Consider the following 18,380-nt stretch of genomic DNA (forward strand, 5'->3'; position numbering starts at 1 on the left):
GATAGATAGATAGATAGATAGATAGATAGATAGATAGATAGATAGATAGATAGATTAAAACAGTTTATAAATAGATAGATAGATAGATAGATAAATAGATAGATAGATAGATAGATAGATAGATAGATAGATAGATAGATAGATAGATAGATAGATAGATAGATAGATAGATAGATATAGTTTAAAACTGTTTGTAAATAGATAGATAGATAGATAGATAGATAGATAGATAGATAGATAGATAGATAGATTAAAACAGTTTATAAATAGATAGATAGATAGATAGATAGATAGATAGATAGATAGATAGATAGATAGATAGATAGATAGATAGATTAAAACAGTTTATAAATAGATAGATAGATAGATAGATAGATAGATAGATAGATAGATAGATAGATAGATAGATAGATAGATAGATAGATAGATAGATAGATAGATAGATAGATAGATTAAAACAGTTTATAAATAGATAGATAGATAGATAGATAGATAGATAGATAGATAGATAGATAGATAGATAGATAGATAGATAGATAGATAGATAGATAGATAGATAGATAGATAGATAGATAGATAGATAGAATAAAAGTTTATAAATAGATAGATAGATAGACAGACAGACAGACAGACAGACAGACAGACAGACAGACAGACAGATAGATAGATAGATAGATAGATTAAAACAGTTGATAGATAGATAGATAGATAGATAGATAGATAGATAGATAGATAGATAGATAGATAGATAGATAGATAGATAGATAGATAGATAGATTAAAACAGTTTATAGATAGATAGATAGATAGATAGATAGATAGATAGATAGATAGATAGATAGATAGATAGATAGATAGATATAGATAGATAGATAGATAGATAGATAGATAGATAGATAGATAGATAGATAGATATAGATAGATAGATAGATAGATAAATAGATAGATAGATAGATGGATAGATGGATAGATGGATAGATAGATAGATAGATAGATAGATAGATAGATAGATAGATAGATAGATAGATAGATAGATAGATAGATAGATAGATAGATAGATAGATCTCTTCACCTAACAAAAAACTCATTGTCCCAAAGGGTTGTGTATTATTAAATAGATATTGTGTAATATTAAAAAGAAATAAATCATACAATTAAACAATCATAAATGTATGTTTAATATTTTTATTTTCAGCATCTGTACACCCAGCATTAAAATCAGTCTATATAAAATACTACAACACAGAGAAAGCATCCCAAACACCGATACAGCAGTCTAAAAATCCTAATGTCAATCTGATTATTTACAAACATTTTACTGTAAATTGTTCAGACGACTTTTCAGGAGAACAATAAAAACAGAAATAAAAACAATAAAAACTGCTTCACAGAGAGCTTGAGACGAGATGAAAAATCCCAGATCCAGGTTTATTTTTCCTTCTAAAGATCAAACAGAAACACAATGATCAGACAAAATGTTCTTAATAAAATCTTTTTCAATAAAATTGAAAGTGAAAGTGGTGTTTAGAGCTTAGAGAAACAAAACTCACCTTATCATTTAATTCAGAGTCACCGGAGTCTGCATGGAAATTTACATTTATTAATAACTACATTTAAATGGACATGTTTGTATGTTTAACAGTGATCTCATAATCTCCTAATCACACACAGCGACTAGTGTAAGTTTACTGTCATGCTTTAAACTCACCAGAAGAGCTGAATGTCCAGGAGAGAAACTTGATCATGCCATAAAGAAGAAGAGCAACAGCGACCATCGCCATCGAGTCCTCAATAGATGGAGCTGCGACACCTAAAATCAACAACAACAACATAATCATAATAAATAAAATAAGCACATAAGTATAAAATAATATATAGATTAAATGCAAGTCAAATATTGTAAGACATGATCTAAAACAAGTCGCTACACAATCACATGAACATACATTATTATTAGTGCTGGGCGAAAATGAATCGCTATTAACCACATTACAAAATAAAAGTCTGTTTTGACTGTAGTTATCGAAAGCGTGTGTACTGTGTACATTTATTTTGTAAAAAGAGACAAAAGTCAAGACGCTAAATATTTTTGTGTCATGTTAACTCTAGTTAGTTTATCAGGTTTCATCTAAATGTTTTTAAGTTATATAAAGTTTAACTTGATATTTTCTGTCAGTTTGATTGATGGAAGTTAAGATAACTAGAAAAGTTAACAAAAAAAATTAAGGAAGCAGGACTTTTTACTTTGAAATGAATACATTTGTTTGAGAAAATGTTAATTATATTTAGATATAAAATATATATGTATATGATACAAATTATATATAAATTAAAAAGTCAATTTAAAGACTATTTAATTTAAAATTGAAATTTCACAGGAGGGTTAATAAATTTAACTGTATAAAGTTATATCTCACCGATGACATTGAGTGCAGCAGAGGCTCGTCGTGTTCCTCCGTCATGTTTGGCCACACAGCTGATCTCTCCGCCCCGAGCGAGTCTCAGTTTAGTGGAGTCGAGCTCCAGACGGCTGCTCTGACTGAAGGTGCCATCAGACGCCCGTCTGTGACCCGTTACACTGCCCTGACCCAGAGAGAGGGACTTCCCATCAGCCCCGGTAAACTCCCAGCCCAGATCCAGAGTGTGAGGAGCAAAACCAGACGCCTCACACTGAACCGACAGCACCTGTCCCGGGACCAGCAGAGGAAGAGGAGAGGGGAGGATGGAGAGAGATGGAGGCTCTGGAGAAAGAAGAGACAGGGGTTATTACTGTAGATACGACTGTAGATTAATATAATAAATACAGATAAACCCAGCAGAACAAAAGTAGAACATGGAGAGAGAGAAGACTGAGATGATTAATGACTGAGATGATTATTGTGACTATAGATTAATATAACAAATACAGAGGAGAAGGATGGATGGAGAGAGATTGAGACTCTGCAGAAAGAAGAAAGACAGAAGTTATTACTGTAGATATGACAGTAGATTAATATAATAAATACAGATGAAGCCAGCAGAGGAAAAGAAGAACATGGAGAGAGATGAAGGCTCTGGAGAGAGGAGAGACAGAGGTCACTATTGTAGATATGGTTGCAGTCAAGATACACCAAGAATTTTTATGTTTAAATCTGGAAGTTCCTAGTTAAAGTGCTTGATAATCTGGTTCAGATGTGTCTAATTGGGGTTGGAACTAAACTCTGCTGGAGACCAGCCCTTCAGGACCAAGTTTGGGCACTCCTGGAATAGAGCAATGTTTCCCAACCCTGTTCCTGGAGGTACACCAACAGTACATATTTTTGGATGTCTCCCTTATCTGACCCATTAACTTCAGGTTTTAGAGTCTCTCTAATGTTCTGATGAGGTGATTCAGGTGTGTTTGATTAGGGAGAGGTTGAAAATGTGTACTGTTGGTGTGCCTTCAGGAACAGGGTTGGGAAACACTGGTTTAAAAGACATTTAACAGGTGTCCAAACATAGACGTCTTGGCTAAAACACAGCTAAATTTGACTGAAAATATCATATATTTTTAACAACAGCCTAAAATTAGACTAGTCATTAACTCTTGTGTATTGTTCACATTTACCACCCTTTCGTTATGTTGGTGGCTGTTTTTGCCCCATTGACTTCCATTATAAAGACATTTTTTGCTTGCAAAGTCGTGAAAGTATATAATCAAGCATTCCTAATTGTTGGTGGTTTTATCTGCTGGGAACTTGTCATTTTTACTATGAATAATATGTCAGAATAATATTTGGCTTGACCATATGTTTAGTTTAATATCCAAAATGCATTATGATAGCTAAACCATGTGATTCCGCCACTAAATGTATAATAACTGAAGCACTCGCTCCTCTCACCAACGATCTCCAGGTCCACAGCCACCTGTGCCAGCAGATGAGGAAGGTAAACTGTGCAGATGTAAGTTCCTGAGTGTCTGACTTGAGATTCCTCCAGGATCAGAGAAACGTTGCCTGTTTGATAGAGGCCTGTGATGTCCATTTCAGCTCCGCTCTCTGACGTCTCTGCAAAGCGATCATTCTTGCCGTCGTAAGCGAGCACCAGCCGTCCTTCACCCCTGAACTGATAACGCCACTCGATGGAGAATCCAGAGCCGTGAAGAGGAGAAGACGGATCAACCCAGAACCCACAGTCCAGCAGAACCGGCTCTCCCAGTCTACAGCGAACCACTGGAGTTTTGCTGGACACACTGAGGATCACTTTGAGGAAGAGAGAGAAAAACAGAAGTGAGCATGGTGTTATTATGTACTGTTTAAGTAATACAGTATATTATTGACATGTAACATTATGCAAATACATATATTACTCTGTATCTGTATTATACAGACATATAACATCCACCGCCGGTCAAAAGTTTGTGTCAATAAGATATTTTACAGTTTAAAATGAAGCCAAATCTGCTCACAACAATGACAAATTATTAATATGTTACTATAAATGACTTATAATTTTTTAATGTTGATAACATTATTTCCTGCTTCATACATTACTTTTTTTAGGATTTTTAGATGAAAAGAAAATTAGAATGAAAAGAATTTATAATACATTTATATGTTTACTTTATAAATGTCTTAACATTTCCTTTTGAAAGATTTACTGGGGTACTTTAAATGGTGTTATATAACACTCTCCACAAAAATAATAATATTTATGTCTTGATCATCAAAGCATAATGAAGCTTTGATCCCACTTATTGATCCAAAACTTTTGACCATTGGTGCTCCTAATTAGTTTTTTTCCCCCCACAATATAAGAAACTGAACTGTTTACCTTTCGGGTCTTTAGAAGCTAAAGGCGCTCTCATAATATTGGACAGTGTCAGCTGTTCATCAAGGCCTTGTGCCGCCACTGAAAACCAATCAGCTTGCAGGTAGACTGGACTCTGGGCGGAGTCAGTGAGAGCAGAAGCCCATCTGACCATAGAGGCGTGAGGCATGAAGGGGTTAATCTCACATTTGGGTTTATTTACTGAGCCTTTAGGAGGATTCAGAGCAGCACTGCAGAATGTGCCTGCTGGATCTGGAGGAGGACAGAGCAGTAAAGTTTAGTTATCATCCAATATAGTATTTGTTGTTTTACATTTTAGCACATTGTCATTACACTTACACATGACATGACTGTAGTTTTGGATCTAGTTGGTGCAGAAAATGGATGAAATACAATTTTAAAATAGCTAGATAGCACAAACTATATAATACAAGCATCACAATCAGATTAAAAATAAAAAATATTTATTTAATTTAGGTACACCTTACTCAAATCTTCTTTTACTTAAGGGAGTACTTGGTGAATTATTATTATTAAACACTGAACAAGTCAACACACACGTCTTTAAATGGTCATGATCACTGACCAGTCACATAGTAGACTCTGGATGAGCTGATGTCTGCAGGAGGATGCAGTTCAGTCTTTATTTCTTCACTGAAGGCTTCAGTTCTGATGAACATAAGAGATTTCTCTTGACTCATTGGGGTTGATAAACCTCCTCCATGACCAGGCTTCTCTTGTACAAACCAGCACTCCAGAACCGGACATGCACCACAAACTGCAAGAGAAACAAATAGGGTCCGTGATCATACAAAGACTGAATGTATTAAATAGTTCAATCCGTGCAAAACTTACCACCAAAACACAATGTAAATACGATGATTGATATCTTGTATATGGTCGAAAATCCAGACATCGTTGCTCTGCAGGTTAAACTTATATCTATGTGTGACTGCGCTGTTTGGGGGTTTCCAAAACAGTAGAGCTTTCACAACGGTTTCACTTTCACAACGTGTCTATAAAACATACGCAGTATTTGGGGCGCATGCGCATTAACTGCTGCTTGTTTAGCGTTAAAAATCCAGATTCATTTTAAGTTTAGAAAATTGTCGTGTGACAGATTTTTCACGTAACATCATTTAAACATATAGTAACAAATAACACGGAATATATCTCATACTATATGTCTCCAATACATGTATGTTTTTCTAGTAGCTGTTTCCACTGGGTGGCGCTCAACAAAAGTCCAAATGCGTCTATGGATATGAAGCAGGATTTTTTTTGCCTTATGATCACGTTGTTTCAAGGAACAGAGTGCAGCTCAGGACACAGGTGAGCTAACCATGTTAAAAACAAATGGCAGATTTTTACAAAACAGTTACAAAGGGTAAAGTAAACAGACATAATTTAGCTTATTTTCAATGCTGTACTTGACTCAAGATCTCATCATATTTGCAGATAACATGTTTGATTAATTGATTGTTTACCAAGAATACGAATGAGAGAAAGAGTATAATTGTGTATAGTGTTGTAAGTGGTATAGCTCGGTGGTATACATCTGTTATAAGAAAATGGTGAACCCATATGCTTATTTTAATAAGTGGTTACTTCATATGGCTTCTGCAATTATACTGTTGCTTTCTATTCTAGCTTATTTGCTTTTTGAGACTAAGTCGCTTATAGTAGTCAGTGTTACTTTATGGTATATTTTACTGTATATATTAATCAGTTTTATCAACACATTCAGTTGTTGTATATTACTAATGTAGATAATTCTGTTGTTTGAATAAACATTTTTTTTTAGTTTTAATGCTCTCGACACAGAGGTGAAAACCGACAAGCTATTGACAATTTGTACAATGTAGGTATTTAAAAAAAAATAAAAATCTTACTAACCTAACTTGTGTATATATATATATATATATATATATATATATATATATATATATATATATATATATATATATATATATATATATATACACTTACATGTAAAAGCATCTCATGATGCATTTTATTAACTATTATGATATATATATATATATATATATATATATATATATATATATATATATTTTATTTTTTTTTTTTTTTTTCATTAGTTCTCCATTGTGAATTTGTTAATAGAAGGCTGATAAAATGAAAAGTAGACTTAGTTTCTGAGGACCACACATCCTTATATTAATCCATTATTTTTACCTGTATTTTTCTCTTGTGTGGAATATCTATTTTTTCTAAAAACTTGTACAGTTCAAATAAAAAGCCCACACATACAATGTATATTGTGCACATATTCACACAAACACTAAGTAACTAAAATAGGCACACACACAATGGTTTTAATATAAGGCTGGATAGTGGGTTTACTTTTTGAGTAGTTTAACCAAGACTATTTAAACACATTGAAAAAACAAGGAAACGATTTTTTAAACTCAGTAATACAAGATGGCTGAAAAGACTGAAGACACAGGTCTGCATAATGTCTTTATGATCTTCATTCCTTTACTTTCTAAATCATCCTGGGTTTAGATTATTACCCAGGTGATTTCTGATGTAGCATCAACTCTGGATTTCTATTGGCCAGTATTTACCTGTCTGTTTCATTGAAGGCGGGGTTTCTCTATCTGCTCTGGAAAGAGGAAGTTTACTCTTCGGGATTTGTGAATGAAAGAAGATGGCTGACAGAATTACACAAATGCAAAAAATGGAGTACATACTGCTGCTGGTTGTCTGTCTACCTTATGTTGATGGTGGTGAGTTTGATTGTTTCTTTAAAAAGTAGATGTTTAAAATAAAGTATTCATCACTTTTATAAAAAAAAAAAATCCAATAACTTGGAGACAGATTAACCATTTCATGCACGGTGTCCAGTACAGACATATACTTTAAATGTTTTGAATCAATTACATTTATAACCCAGCCTCCAATGTGCCGAATTTTACAATTATTCATTTGTACAGTTCAGTTGTTGTCTGCAATTGTATGTTTCTCACTTTGTTGTTTTGAGATATTGCCTCATGCATTCAAAATGGCGGACGGAGAAAAGAATGCAAAAAGGGACCTTATGAGTACCTCATGCCACCAAGATTAACATTAGCCTATACTGTACCTATACATAGATTCTGCTTACTTTTTAGTTTTTTGTTTAAATTCTGATATTAATTAATGATTGAATGCTTTTTTGATCCATGCCTGTAGTTCAAACTGGCACCCATGTTTTTTGATAGACCATCTGCTGGTCTTATGGTTATTTGTATGAATGTTTGTATGTTTTCCTAATTGCTGGACGCTCTTGGTTCATCACCCTTAATCTGGCTTACAAATATCGCAGTCAAGTGAGCTGCCAAATGAGAACAACCAGTCAAAGTTAGGTGTAGACCTGTATTTTAATGTACTTCTGTTTGAGGAATTTTGTACAGAAGCAAGGGGCAGCCAAAAACATTTTCAAGCCAATTACATTTGACAAAAATTGTATAACAATTTCTTTTTCAGGATGACATTGACTGCCAAAATGCATCACTGATCATTATTTCATGTCAACTATGGCAGAATTTTTAAGCAATAGCAGTAGAAAAAAACAGATGTGTTTTGCAGACTTCATTTTTTTGCCTTGTAAATTGGCATAAATGTCATGTCTACATTTAAGAAATTATCAATATCAATGAAAAAAGCATGCATTTGATCAGTGTTATAAATTATTTCGGCAGACTTTTGCAAAACTCTGCAATAAAATATATTTCAGTGTTATATATTTTCATATTTATAAAAAAAATACATTTTTGATTTTAATTTATATTTAATTTATATTTAACTTAACCAATAACTGCTGAAATATATGTCTTTGTAAGGTTTTTGGCTGCCCCTTGCTTCTGTACGCAATTCCTTAAACAGAGGTGCATTAAAATACAGGAGGCAGCTACAGCTAGCTTGACTGGTTGTTCTCATATGGCGGCTCACTTAACTGCAGTTTATAAATAAGTTTCTTAAATAAGTATGATTTCTGCTTGCTTAGTCTTTTAAGTGTTTATACTCTGTCTGTTCATTAACATTTATCAACATTTTCCTAGCTCGTTTATTGGGAACCAAACATGGGTTAACTATTTATTTTGCACTTTAGTCAGTTGTGGCGGTTTTATATGAAAAGTGTATTTATTTGAAAATGCAATAAAAGGGTAAAAAAATAAAAAAGTTATTTTAAGAAGACAGTGCCAGGTTTATCAATGTATTATATATTCAAATGTTATGCATACACACACACACACACACAAACATATATAGTCTGTATTTTGTTCATCATGATAATTAAAAATAATTGTTTATTGTTTTAGCAACGCACACCTGGAATGCCTATTACACTGCAACAACTGGATTGAGTCAGTTTCCAGAGTTTGTGGCACAGAATCTCATTGATGGTCAGTTGATGGGGTACTTTGACAGCAAGACCAACTGCTTTAAGAGCCAATTTCAGTGGATGGAAGATAAACTTGGGACAGCATATGATGAGCAACAAACTAACATTCTACAGCGCCATACTGCAAAATTCAAGAACAACATTAAAGTTGCAATAGAGCGCTTCAATCAAACACAAGGTATAACTGTTTTAATCCTCTTAGTTCTTGTCTTTAAAAGTTTTCTAATTGTTGTAATATATAAAACAGTAGCAGTCATATTAAAATAATAAGTGTGTTGTAAATGCTAAGTTAGTTATACAGGATTTGTCTTTTTTTCTGGTCAAGACAAGTAGCTAATTTTACAACAAGTCAGATACATGTCCAGTATTAAAAGTTAGACAAACCACAATTTGCAAAATGTCCCCCCATGTGTAATAATAAAAGACAAGGATAAAGACAAAACACAAGAGGACATGAATTGAAAGGAAAATATTAAGAAAGAAAAGTTTTTTCAAGGACGTGTTTAAATCATGTATGTGTAATTTTGTCAGTCAGTGTTAAGTTAATTGTTTAGCTGTGCCTTTACTGAATGAGCACTGTGCTGTGGCCGACAAATTGCAATGTGACTGCGTAATTTCTTTTTTAAAATTATTTTAAAACCAGTTTGACACATTTTAATATGTTTATATGTTTTTATTGTTGTTGTTTTTATTTTCTTTTTTCATTTATTCTTGTTTATGTAGAGCGCTTTAAATTATTATTGTATATGAAATGTGGCGTATAAATAAACTCGCCTTGCCTTAATTTCTCAATTAACTATACAGTTGAGCAGCAGATCCCACTTCTCAGCTAAAAACTAATTTAACTTTAATTAACAAAATATTAATTTATATAACTTTTAGAAGAAATATTGATCAGATAATATGTTTAATTAATTGTAAATAATAAATCTAAATGATGTATGTTCAGTTAAATTGTCATTTTATTAAAGAAAGTATCACTATTGTTTTTCAGTATTTCTTTCTTCAGAAAGAAAGATAAAAACTTGTTTCTCTCTGGAGCTCCACAGCTAGTGGCTATTATTTTTTTTTCAGCTTTTACAGAAGACTCAAGGCAGCATAAGCATTTATGATGATCAACCTTGCCCTAAGATCAAATTGTTATCTTCTTAATGCATATCTTTTACGACCAGTCAGATTAATTTGTCAAATAGGCCTGCAGTTTTCTGATTTTTTTCAGGACTAAAAAGATTTTAACACAGATAAATTAGATCTGTCGCTGTTTTTTAGGTGTGCACACATTACAGGAAATTTACGGTTGTGAGTGGGATGATCAGACTGGAAATTTAAATGCATTCAGACAGTATGGATATAATGGAGAGGATTTCCTGACTCTGGATTTTATGGAGATGAGATGGATTACTCCAGTGCAGCAAGCAATGATCACCACACAGAAGTGGAACAATGACAGAGGCTTCATTGAAAGTGACATGAATTACTTCAGGTCTGAGTGCATTGAGTGGCTGCAGAAGTACTTGGAGTATGGAAAGAGCAGCCTGATGAAAACAGGTGCATCAAATTATATGCACAATTTCAATGTGCAGGTTTTCATATTCATGTAAGCCATTATTAAATTTTAGTTCTCTCTCCAGTCTCTCCTCAGGTGTCTGTGCTGCAGAAATATTATTTCTCTCCAGTTGTGTGTCATGCTACAGGCTTTTACCCCAGTGGAATAAAGATCTCCTGGCAGAAAAATGGACAAGATCATGATGAGGATGTGGAGCTTGGTGAACTTCTGCCCAATGCAGATGGAACCTTCCAGAAGCGCAGCACTCTCAATGTTAAACCTGAAGAGTGGAAGAACAGCAAGTTCAGCTGTGTGGTGGAGCATCAGGGGGAAAGAATTCTGACTGAAGACGAAATCAGAACTAACAATCGTAAGTAACGTGCAGTCTGACACAGAGGGATCCATTTGCAGTACATTTATTAAACAGTTTAATAACAGGCACACAATACACACTAGTGTGCAAACTCGCATCAAACCAAGTAATACTGGGTCGATAGGCTGGTGGCTGGCTGTCAAGGAGTGTGTTAGCAGGCATGGGTCAGAGGCAGGTGGCGTGGATCAAAGGCGAGGTACAAGGCAGGGTTCGAGGCAGGCGGCTTGGGTCACAGTCGAGGTACAAGGCAGGGTTCAGGGCAGGCAAGGCAAGGTTAATAAACAGTCCAGGTAATAACAGGGAGATCGGGCCAGGAGATGAACGCTCAGTAATGTCAGCAAGGCAGAACAAGACTTCGCACTGGAGTGAGTGTTTGGGCTGCTTATATGTGTGTGTGTGTGGATCATCAGTATGATGTGCTGCAGGTGTGTTGCAATCAGTGTTTGAGCATGACGTAATACTTAGAAGTCCGATGATGACCTCTGCTGGCCAGCGAGGGGGATGACTGGGCCCGAGTCGGTGACAGTTATATTGAGTGCCTATAGATCATGACACTACAAAATGTAAATATATACCATTTTATGTAAAGTTATGCTTAATATTTATCATGTATTATTATGTCAGAGACAACATTCTATAAGATTAGACAAATGGCATCACACTCAGAGTTTAGATTTTTAGTATTTGCTGAATTCTACAGGTTTCTATCATAGTCAAGCTCTTAGTAATCTGCGGTTTTTTTTCTAATCAGCTTCTGCTACCATTGGCATCATCATTGGCATTGTACTTTCTGCTGTCCTACTGCTGTTTATTGCTGTTGCTGGGTTCGTGGTGTATTGGAAAAAGAAAGGTGAGAAGAAATATTGTCATTGCTGTTGTGAATATATTGTGTTACACATGTGTGTGCTGCTACAATGTGTGAAGTTACTGAACTAAAAATTCACCTTTTTTTTTTTTGTTTAAAGGCTTTAAACCTGTTCCTGCAAATCGTAAGTTTTTTTTAACAATACCTTTTTAATATAAATGCATCAGTAACAGTAATGCATCTGCCCTCTGTCCCAATGTGGCTAATATTAGTACACTTATACAGTAAAGTTCCATTAGTTAATCCCATTAGTAAACATAAACAATTAAAACTCCCTAAAATATTTATTATTTTTAGTGAATGTTAATTTCATCATTTACTAATACAGGAATACAGTCAAAGGTACAAAATATAGTGTGAATACTGTATGTGAGCAAACACTGAACAGTTTTATTTTCATGAGCTGACCTTAAATAAGATGTAAACATGCACTGATAATTGTTAGTTAACGCTAACATAACTAGAGACAACTAATGGGATCTTATCGTAAAGAGTTATCAAACATTTATATATACAAATCTGTAAAAGAAATGTTTTGATCATGTTAAATAAAATAGAAAATCAAATTAGCTTTTATTTAAATATCCCCTTATAAAATATTAGTATGTGATATGTGGAGGACCAGCGGTGGCACTAAAAAAAATTGAATAAGTTACCAATTGAATAACTCAAACATTAATGTCTAGAATTCATAAATTAGTGACATAAAGGTTGACTTAAACAGTAAATTATAGACTTGCACTGCTCTAGGTGGAGCATCAGTATACTTTTGTCTGCTCTAAACATTTTTTTATTTTGCAGCTTCTGACTCAGTTGCTGAAAAAACCAAGAGTCAAACATGCAAGTTTCTTTTTTTTCCCTAAAATCTTCCAAAATTTCCTAAAAAATCTTGAGCAGTGTATTCTTAATTTTTTTTTGTAAAATGTCTATTTTCTATGCAGCTGTGAACTCTGACAATGACTCTGGCTGTGGCAGTGGATCAGACAGTGTTTCACACAAAAGCTCAGACAGTACATCAGACATCAGCTCTGTTTGCTCCGACAACAGCTCTGACAGCACCACAGCTTTATTACGTAAGTGTCTTATATTTATTTATTAAAATAAAAATTTAATTACTAAAAATTCACCTCTTTTTTGTTTAAAGGGTTTAAACTTGTTCCTGCAAAGTGTATGTTTCTTACAATACCTTTTTAAAATAAATGCATCAGCAAACAGGTCGGATCTGCCCTCTGTCTCAATGTGGCTAATATTAGTACACTTAAACAGTAAAGTTCCATTAGATAATCCCATTAGTGAACATTATCGTTCTCTAGTTATTATATATTTATATATTCAAATCTTTAAAAGAAATGTTTTGATCTTGTAAAATAAAATAGAAAATCAAATTATTCAAATAACCCCTTATAAAATATTAGTATGTGATGTGTGGAGGACTAGCGGTGGCACTAAAAAAAGATTGAATAAGTTACCAATTGAATAACTGAAACATTAATGACTAAAATTCATAAATTAGTGACATAAAGGTTGACTTAAACAGTAAATTATAGACTTGCACTACTTTAGGTGGAGTATAAGTGTACTTTTGTCTTGAGCAGTGTATTCTGGATTTTTTTTGTAATGTGTCCTTTTTCTATTCAGCTGAGAACTCTGACAAGAACTCTGGCTGTGATAGTGGATCAGACAGTGTTTCACACAAAAGCTCAGACAGTACATCAGACATCAGCTCTGTTTGCTCCGACAACAGCTCTGACAGCACCACAGCTTTATTTTGTAAGTGTCTTATATTTATTTATTTATATAACCAACTTCCTAGTCGCAAATGAATGAAGTCGCATAATGATGTATTTTTTTGTTCTTACAGGAAACAGACAAAAATATGACAAAGAAAACTGAACCTGATAATGTTCTGACACTTGCATGCAGGTTTTGATAAATTTGGACATAGTTTAAGGTAGGGGAGAGCGGGGCACAAAGTAACACTTTTTGGTTTTGGTCAAATAATGAACAAAGTAATGGGGTTAGATAAACTTTATTTTTTACCAACAACACACAAGCCTCTCCTACAAATAAGCACTGACATTTTGATCGCCGGACTTATGGTTTCTGTGCACAATTATCAAATGTGCCAGGAGTAAAAATGTTACTATTTACCCCACATGCGGGGCAAGTTGTAACAGACAGAGAGTTAGTTGTAACACATGCTTACGAAAGCAGATTTCACACAATTAATTAAATTTCTGTTTACTGTAAATTGTAGCTATATTTTCTCAGTAATTGGCTCATTTCTTTTTAATTTTAGCATAAGACAGTATGTTCATTTATGTATTTGTTTAGTGGAAACATATTTGAATCTATTTACATTAATTTCCATTAATTATTATTATATTATGCATTTATTTGCATTATTAGCTATAAAATATATTTTTTTCTATTAAAAAATAATTTTTATTTAAGAAGTTCTCAATATTCTAAAGATATTTAGCTTGTTTAATTGGTGTCCAACAGTGTGAGGCTTAAATAAAACACCCTGTTACAACTAACCCTGCTGCATCATGTTTTCCTTAAAACTGGCTAGCAGTCACTGTGCATTTTTTTTTTACATCTTTCAAAATGGTTTTATCTTTTAGCCTGGAAGACAATGATCACAACAATATAAGATTTTTCGTTCATACTTTCACACATTTTTAAAAAAAATATATATATTGTCTATAATTAAAAATACTTTTACGCTGCTGAAATGGTTTCTCCTGTGTTTCTCATCCAAATTTCGCCAAACTTTTTAATAATTGGCAGAAAGACGTCTGCTAACACTGTGGTGTAAACCTCGTAAGCATGCCATGGTTAACCCTGAGAAAATACCATAAAACTCCGTATTACATTTAACCCCTCGTTACTTTGTGCCCCATTCACAAGTGTAAGTTTTTCCGTTTATTTATGGTAGTGTATTGCATTATGGGACTTTGATCTCCACTCTGGCAACTTTTGTTGAAAATTTAACTCTACAGTTAAGCAAAGTGACTTTTATTGAGATTTTAGTAGTTTCAAATAATAAAATGTATGAGCAATAATATATAGGAAAATAAGTCTAAAATAGCAGAAGCTGTACTGGCAGCTTTTACTGTGTATGCTAAAAAATGCAGGGTTCCATACAATTCCTTCATGTTGTCCCAACGCAAATCTATTAAATTAAAATAATAATTTGTGGATTAAACATAAAAAATCAAGTTGCCCCCCAGAAAAACTTAAGAAATGTGTTTCAACAAATTTTAAATAAGTAGTTTGTTTTTAATGCGTAGTTTAAATAATTAGTATCACTTTATACTTTTAAAAATATTATCAACATTTTTTCGAACATTTTTTAAGGTTAAAAGTTGTTGGTGAAAAGACCAAGGTCCCATAATGCAATTCATACATTCATTTTCCTTTTGGCTTAGTCCCTTTATTAATCAGGGGTTACCACAACGGAATGAACTGCCAACTTATCCAGCATATATTTTACGCAGCGGATGCCCTTCCAGCTGCAACCTATCACTGGGAAACATCCATACACTCCCATTCACACACATACACAACGGCCAAATTAGCTTACCCAATTCACCTATTCTACATGTCTTTAGACTGTGGGGGAAACCCACGCAAACACAGGGAGAACATGCAAACTTCACAATTTCAAATTAACTATGAGAAAAAAATAATATGAATCACAAAATACAGAAAGCTGCTAATTTACCTTTACATTGTATATTGGCCTGTATTTAGCCAAGTGATTTCATGAGTAAAAAAAAACACAAAGTACTAAAAGGATGTCATGACTTAATCAATAATGTATCAGGTGGAGGGCATGAAAATGTCACTTATTTTCTGAGGTATTTTTAATCACTTTTTTCATGGTGTTGATTGTGCCTTTATTAAAGCTATTGTTTTTTACAGAAATGCAGTCAAATTTTGGCAAGTGTTCATACGAAGATACTTAATGTGTAAAGTGTAAAGATTCATAAACAAAACTGTCAAGTTTTGTTCTATATGTGGTTTATGAATGTGAGTGTGTGCGTGTCTGTTTGGTTTAAAGCTGACCTATTATGCACTTTTTTTTTTACAAGATGTAAATAAGTCTCTGATGTTCCTAGTGTGAATGTGAAGTTTCAGCTTAAAATACCCCACTAATAATGTTTTATAACACTGAATCTGCCGCTTTTAGGCATTGATTTAGAGCAGGGGTGGCCAATCCTGTTCCTGGAGATCTACCCTCCTGCAGATTTCAGTTGCAACCCTTATCAAACACACCTGTCTGTAATTATCAAGAGGATTTCAGTGTCACGGTCGGTGAGGGAAAAAAAAGGAGTGCAGACCCAATTGCAGAAAAATGAAGGAATATTTATTATAAACTACAAATAAAAATAAAAGGCAAAACAAAACTACCCCGAAGGGGAAAACATTAATAAAAAGGCAAAAACAAACTTGACAGGGCTGGCAGGACAAAACAGGACTGGAGACAACAAGACAGAGTAATATCGACGACGAACTGACAAAGGACTGAAAACATGAGGGGGATTATAAAGCAAAAAAGTAAATTGAAACACAGGTGAACACAATTAACTAAATATGGGTTAACAAGGAGGGTGGGACTAGACAATAGACGGGAGAGCGCATGACACAGAGAGACAATACAAGCCATGCGCTCACATAACACAACACTGAAGCACACGACAAAAGCACGTGACCAATGTAAACACCGAGCCATGTGCTTTGACAAAAGACGCAAGACACGAGCACACGATGAATGAAAACACTCACCATGCGCTCACATATGCAGCATGCATGCTTCATCCCAGCGCCGACCAAAACCGAAACCAACAAGACTGAGACGCTGGGAATGAAACACCATGCTGCTGACAGACGAAAACACAAACACGAGTACAAGAGCGCACGCGTCTGAGGGACGCAGAGCGCGCGCGCGGCCGCGTCAAGCAGGAGCGCGCACACTCTACGTACACCCACGACGGCGCGCGCTCACACAGAGACAGAAACAGGACCAGACATGAGAAGTGTCAGAGCTCTGCCACCAAAACAAGAATTTTCAAGACCAAAGTGGCAGAACCCTGACATTCAGGTCCTAATTAATTGGTTCAGGTGGGGTTTGATCAGGGTAGGAGCTAAACTGTACAGGAAGGTAGATCTCCAGGAACAGGATTGAGCACCCCTGATTTAGATTGTGCCCTTTTAGTGACTGTCGCTTTAAATTTAAATGAGATTGTGCTCTTTGGGCAAAGCTAAAAATGCTTATGTGTCAGCATAGCAGCAGATTTAAAACAGCTGCTTCTCACTCAGGACTTTTTTTATGCTTTTTATGGGAATCGCCACGAATGGGCGGGGGTTTCCCTCTTTGATAACATGTACAACGGGAAAATGTTAATTAAAGTGTTTCTGCACACTGCTTTTTAATCAAATGTGATTCTAAAAAATAGAATTAGTTAATTTTTACCATTAGAGGCTGAATATATTCACACACTGTTACCACACAACTGTGTTTAAACCGCTTACAAAAGAGTTTTTGCATAATAGTTCCCCTTTAATTAGTGTAAAAGCATAAGTTTGTGTCCTGAATGTACTTTTTTCAGTTTAATTAAAGGAGGGATTGTGTTATACTCGGAGTGCCTTGATATACTGCGGATTTAAGAATGTTAAATGTTTATGTTGCAAATTTCTGTTAATGAAGCAAGATGACTGTATATTACATAAGCTGTAAGTTTCTCTGGTGCAAATATATATTTATGTTTTAAACTCTTTCACTTGAAAATTTCCCCCTCTCTCTTATCCGTTCTCTACCTTCTAGATTGATGATGTATATGAGAATTGTTATTAGTGTGTTTGGACTCATATCTTAAGCTTTCAGTTATCTGGCCTCAGTAATGATTCCTGGGCTAGTCTTTTGTTGGTATGGAATTTGTATTTGTTTGTGGAATGCACTTACCTGTACTATATGTTAATAAAATAACCTCCATGTTTACCTGTGTGATGAAATTCACCTGCCTTGTGCCAAAGAAGGAAGCTACCTACATTACTTTCCTGTTCTTATGTTTACCTTCTCTAAGGCTTTTATTTTGTTACACACATTCTGTTTTGCCATGTATGTGCTCTTAAAAATAAGGCGGTATCACTTTACTTGAGAGGATGTTCATAAGACTGTCATGAACCCTTTATAATCATGACATGACACGAACGAGTGAGATTTTATGCATGCTTATGACAACTGTTAAGTGTCATTTGCTCAGTTATGACATTTTATATGCAAAGATGACATTGTTTGTTATGACAAATTGAAATTAAACTTATCATAAATCTGTCATTAACATGATTGCCATGAGGAATTATAATTAATTTTCTTTCGGCTTTATCTG

General features: G+C 34.3%; 2 protein-coding genes across 8 annotated transcripts; one reads left to right on the plus strand and one right to left on the minus strand.

The window, feature by feature from the left end:
- Positions 1 to 1,153: 1,153 nt before the first annotated feature.
- Positions 1,154 to 5,779, minus strand: tapbp.1 (TAP binding protein (tapasin), tandem duplicate 1). 2 transcript variants are annotated; one of them, NM_130974.4, is made up of 8 exons: positions 5,643 to 5,779; positions 5,374 to 5,565; positions 4,791 to 5,039; positions 3,860 to 4,219; positions 2,417 to 2,740; positions 1,708 to 1,809; positions 1,550 to 1,578; positions 1,154 to 1,439 (listed from the first exon to the last, which is right to left on the minus strand). In NM_130974.4, exons 1-8 carry the CDS (start codon positions 5,701 to 5,703, stop codon positions 1,428 to 1,430), a joined length of 1,329 nt encoding a protein of 442 aa, NP_571049.2. In that variant the 5' UTR covers positions 5,704 to 5,779; the 3' UTR covers positions 1,154 to 1,427. The 2 variants fall into 2 exon arrangements, 1 of the variants encoding a protein (NP_571049.2); XR_015515700.1 differs by having other exon boundaries at positions 1,171 to 1,439; positions 2,417 to 3,271; positions 3,419 to 4,219.
- Positions 5,780 to 6,020: 241 nt separating this feature from the next.
- Positions 6,021 to 17,989, plus strand: mhc1uka (major histocompatibility complex class I UKA). Of its 6 annotated transcripts, none has more exons than XR_015516190.1 (12): positions 6,021 to 6,119; positions 7,397 to 7,540; positions 9,116 to 9,376; positions 10,468 to 10,746; positions 10,830 to 11,114; positions 11,869 to 11,967; positions 12,083 to 12,106; positions 12,784 to 12,822; positions 12,924 to 13,055; positions 13,621 to 13,752; positions 13,844 to 16,199; positions 17,171 to 17,989. XR_015516190.1 is itself a non-coding variant. In NM_001423392.3 (11 exons), coding segments are annotated over exons 2-11 (1,311 nt in total). In that variant the 5' UTR covers positions 6,076 to 6,119; positions 7,397 to 7,482; the 3' UTR covers positions 13,846 to 17,986. The 6 variants fall into 6 exon arrangements, 4 of the variants coding, with proteins under 4 accessions (NP_001410321.3, NP_001430414.1, NP_001038925.2 ...); XR_015516191.1 differs by having other exon boundaries at positions 6,054 to 6,119; positions 17,165 to 17,989; NM_001423392.3 differs by having other exon boundaries at positions 6,076 to 6,119; positions 13,844 to 17,986.
- Positions 17,990 to 18,380: the final 391 nt, after the last annotated feature.

Source organism: Danio rerio, chromosome 19 (genome assembly GCF_052040795.2).
Source record: "Danio rerio strain M-AB ecotype USA chromosome 19, GRCz13ab, whole genome shotgun sequence".
Lineage (NCBI taxonomy): Eukaryota > Metazoa > Chordata > Actinopteri > Cypriniformes > Danionidae > Danio > Danio rerio.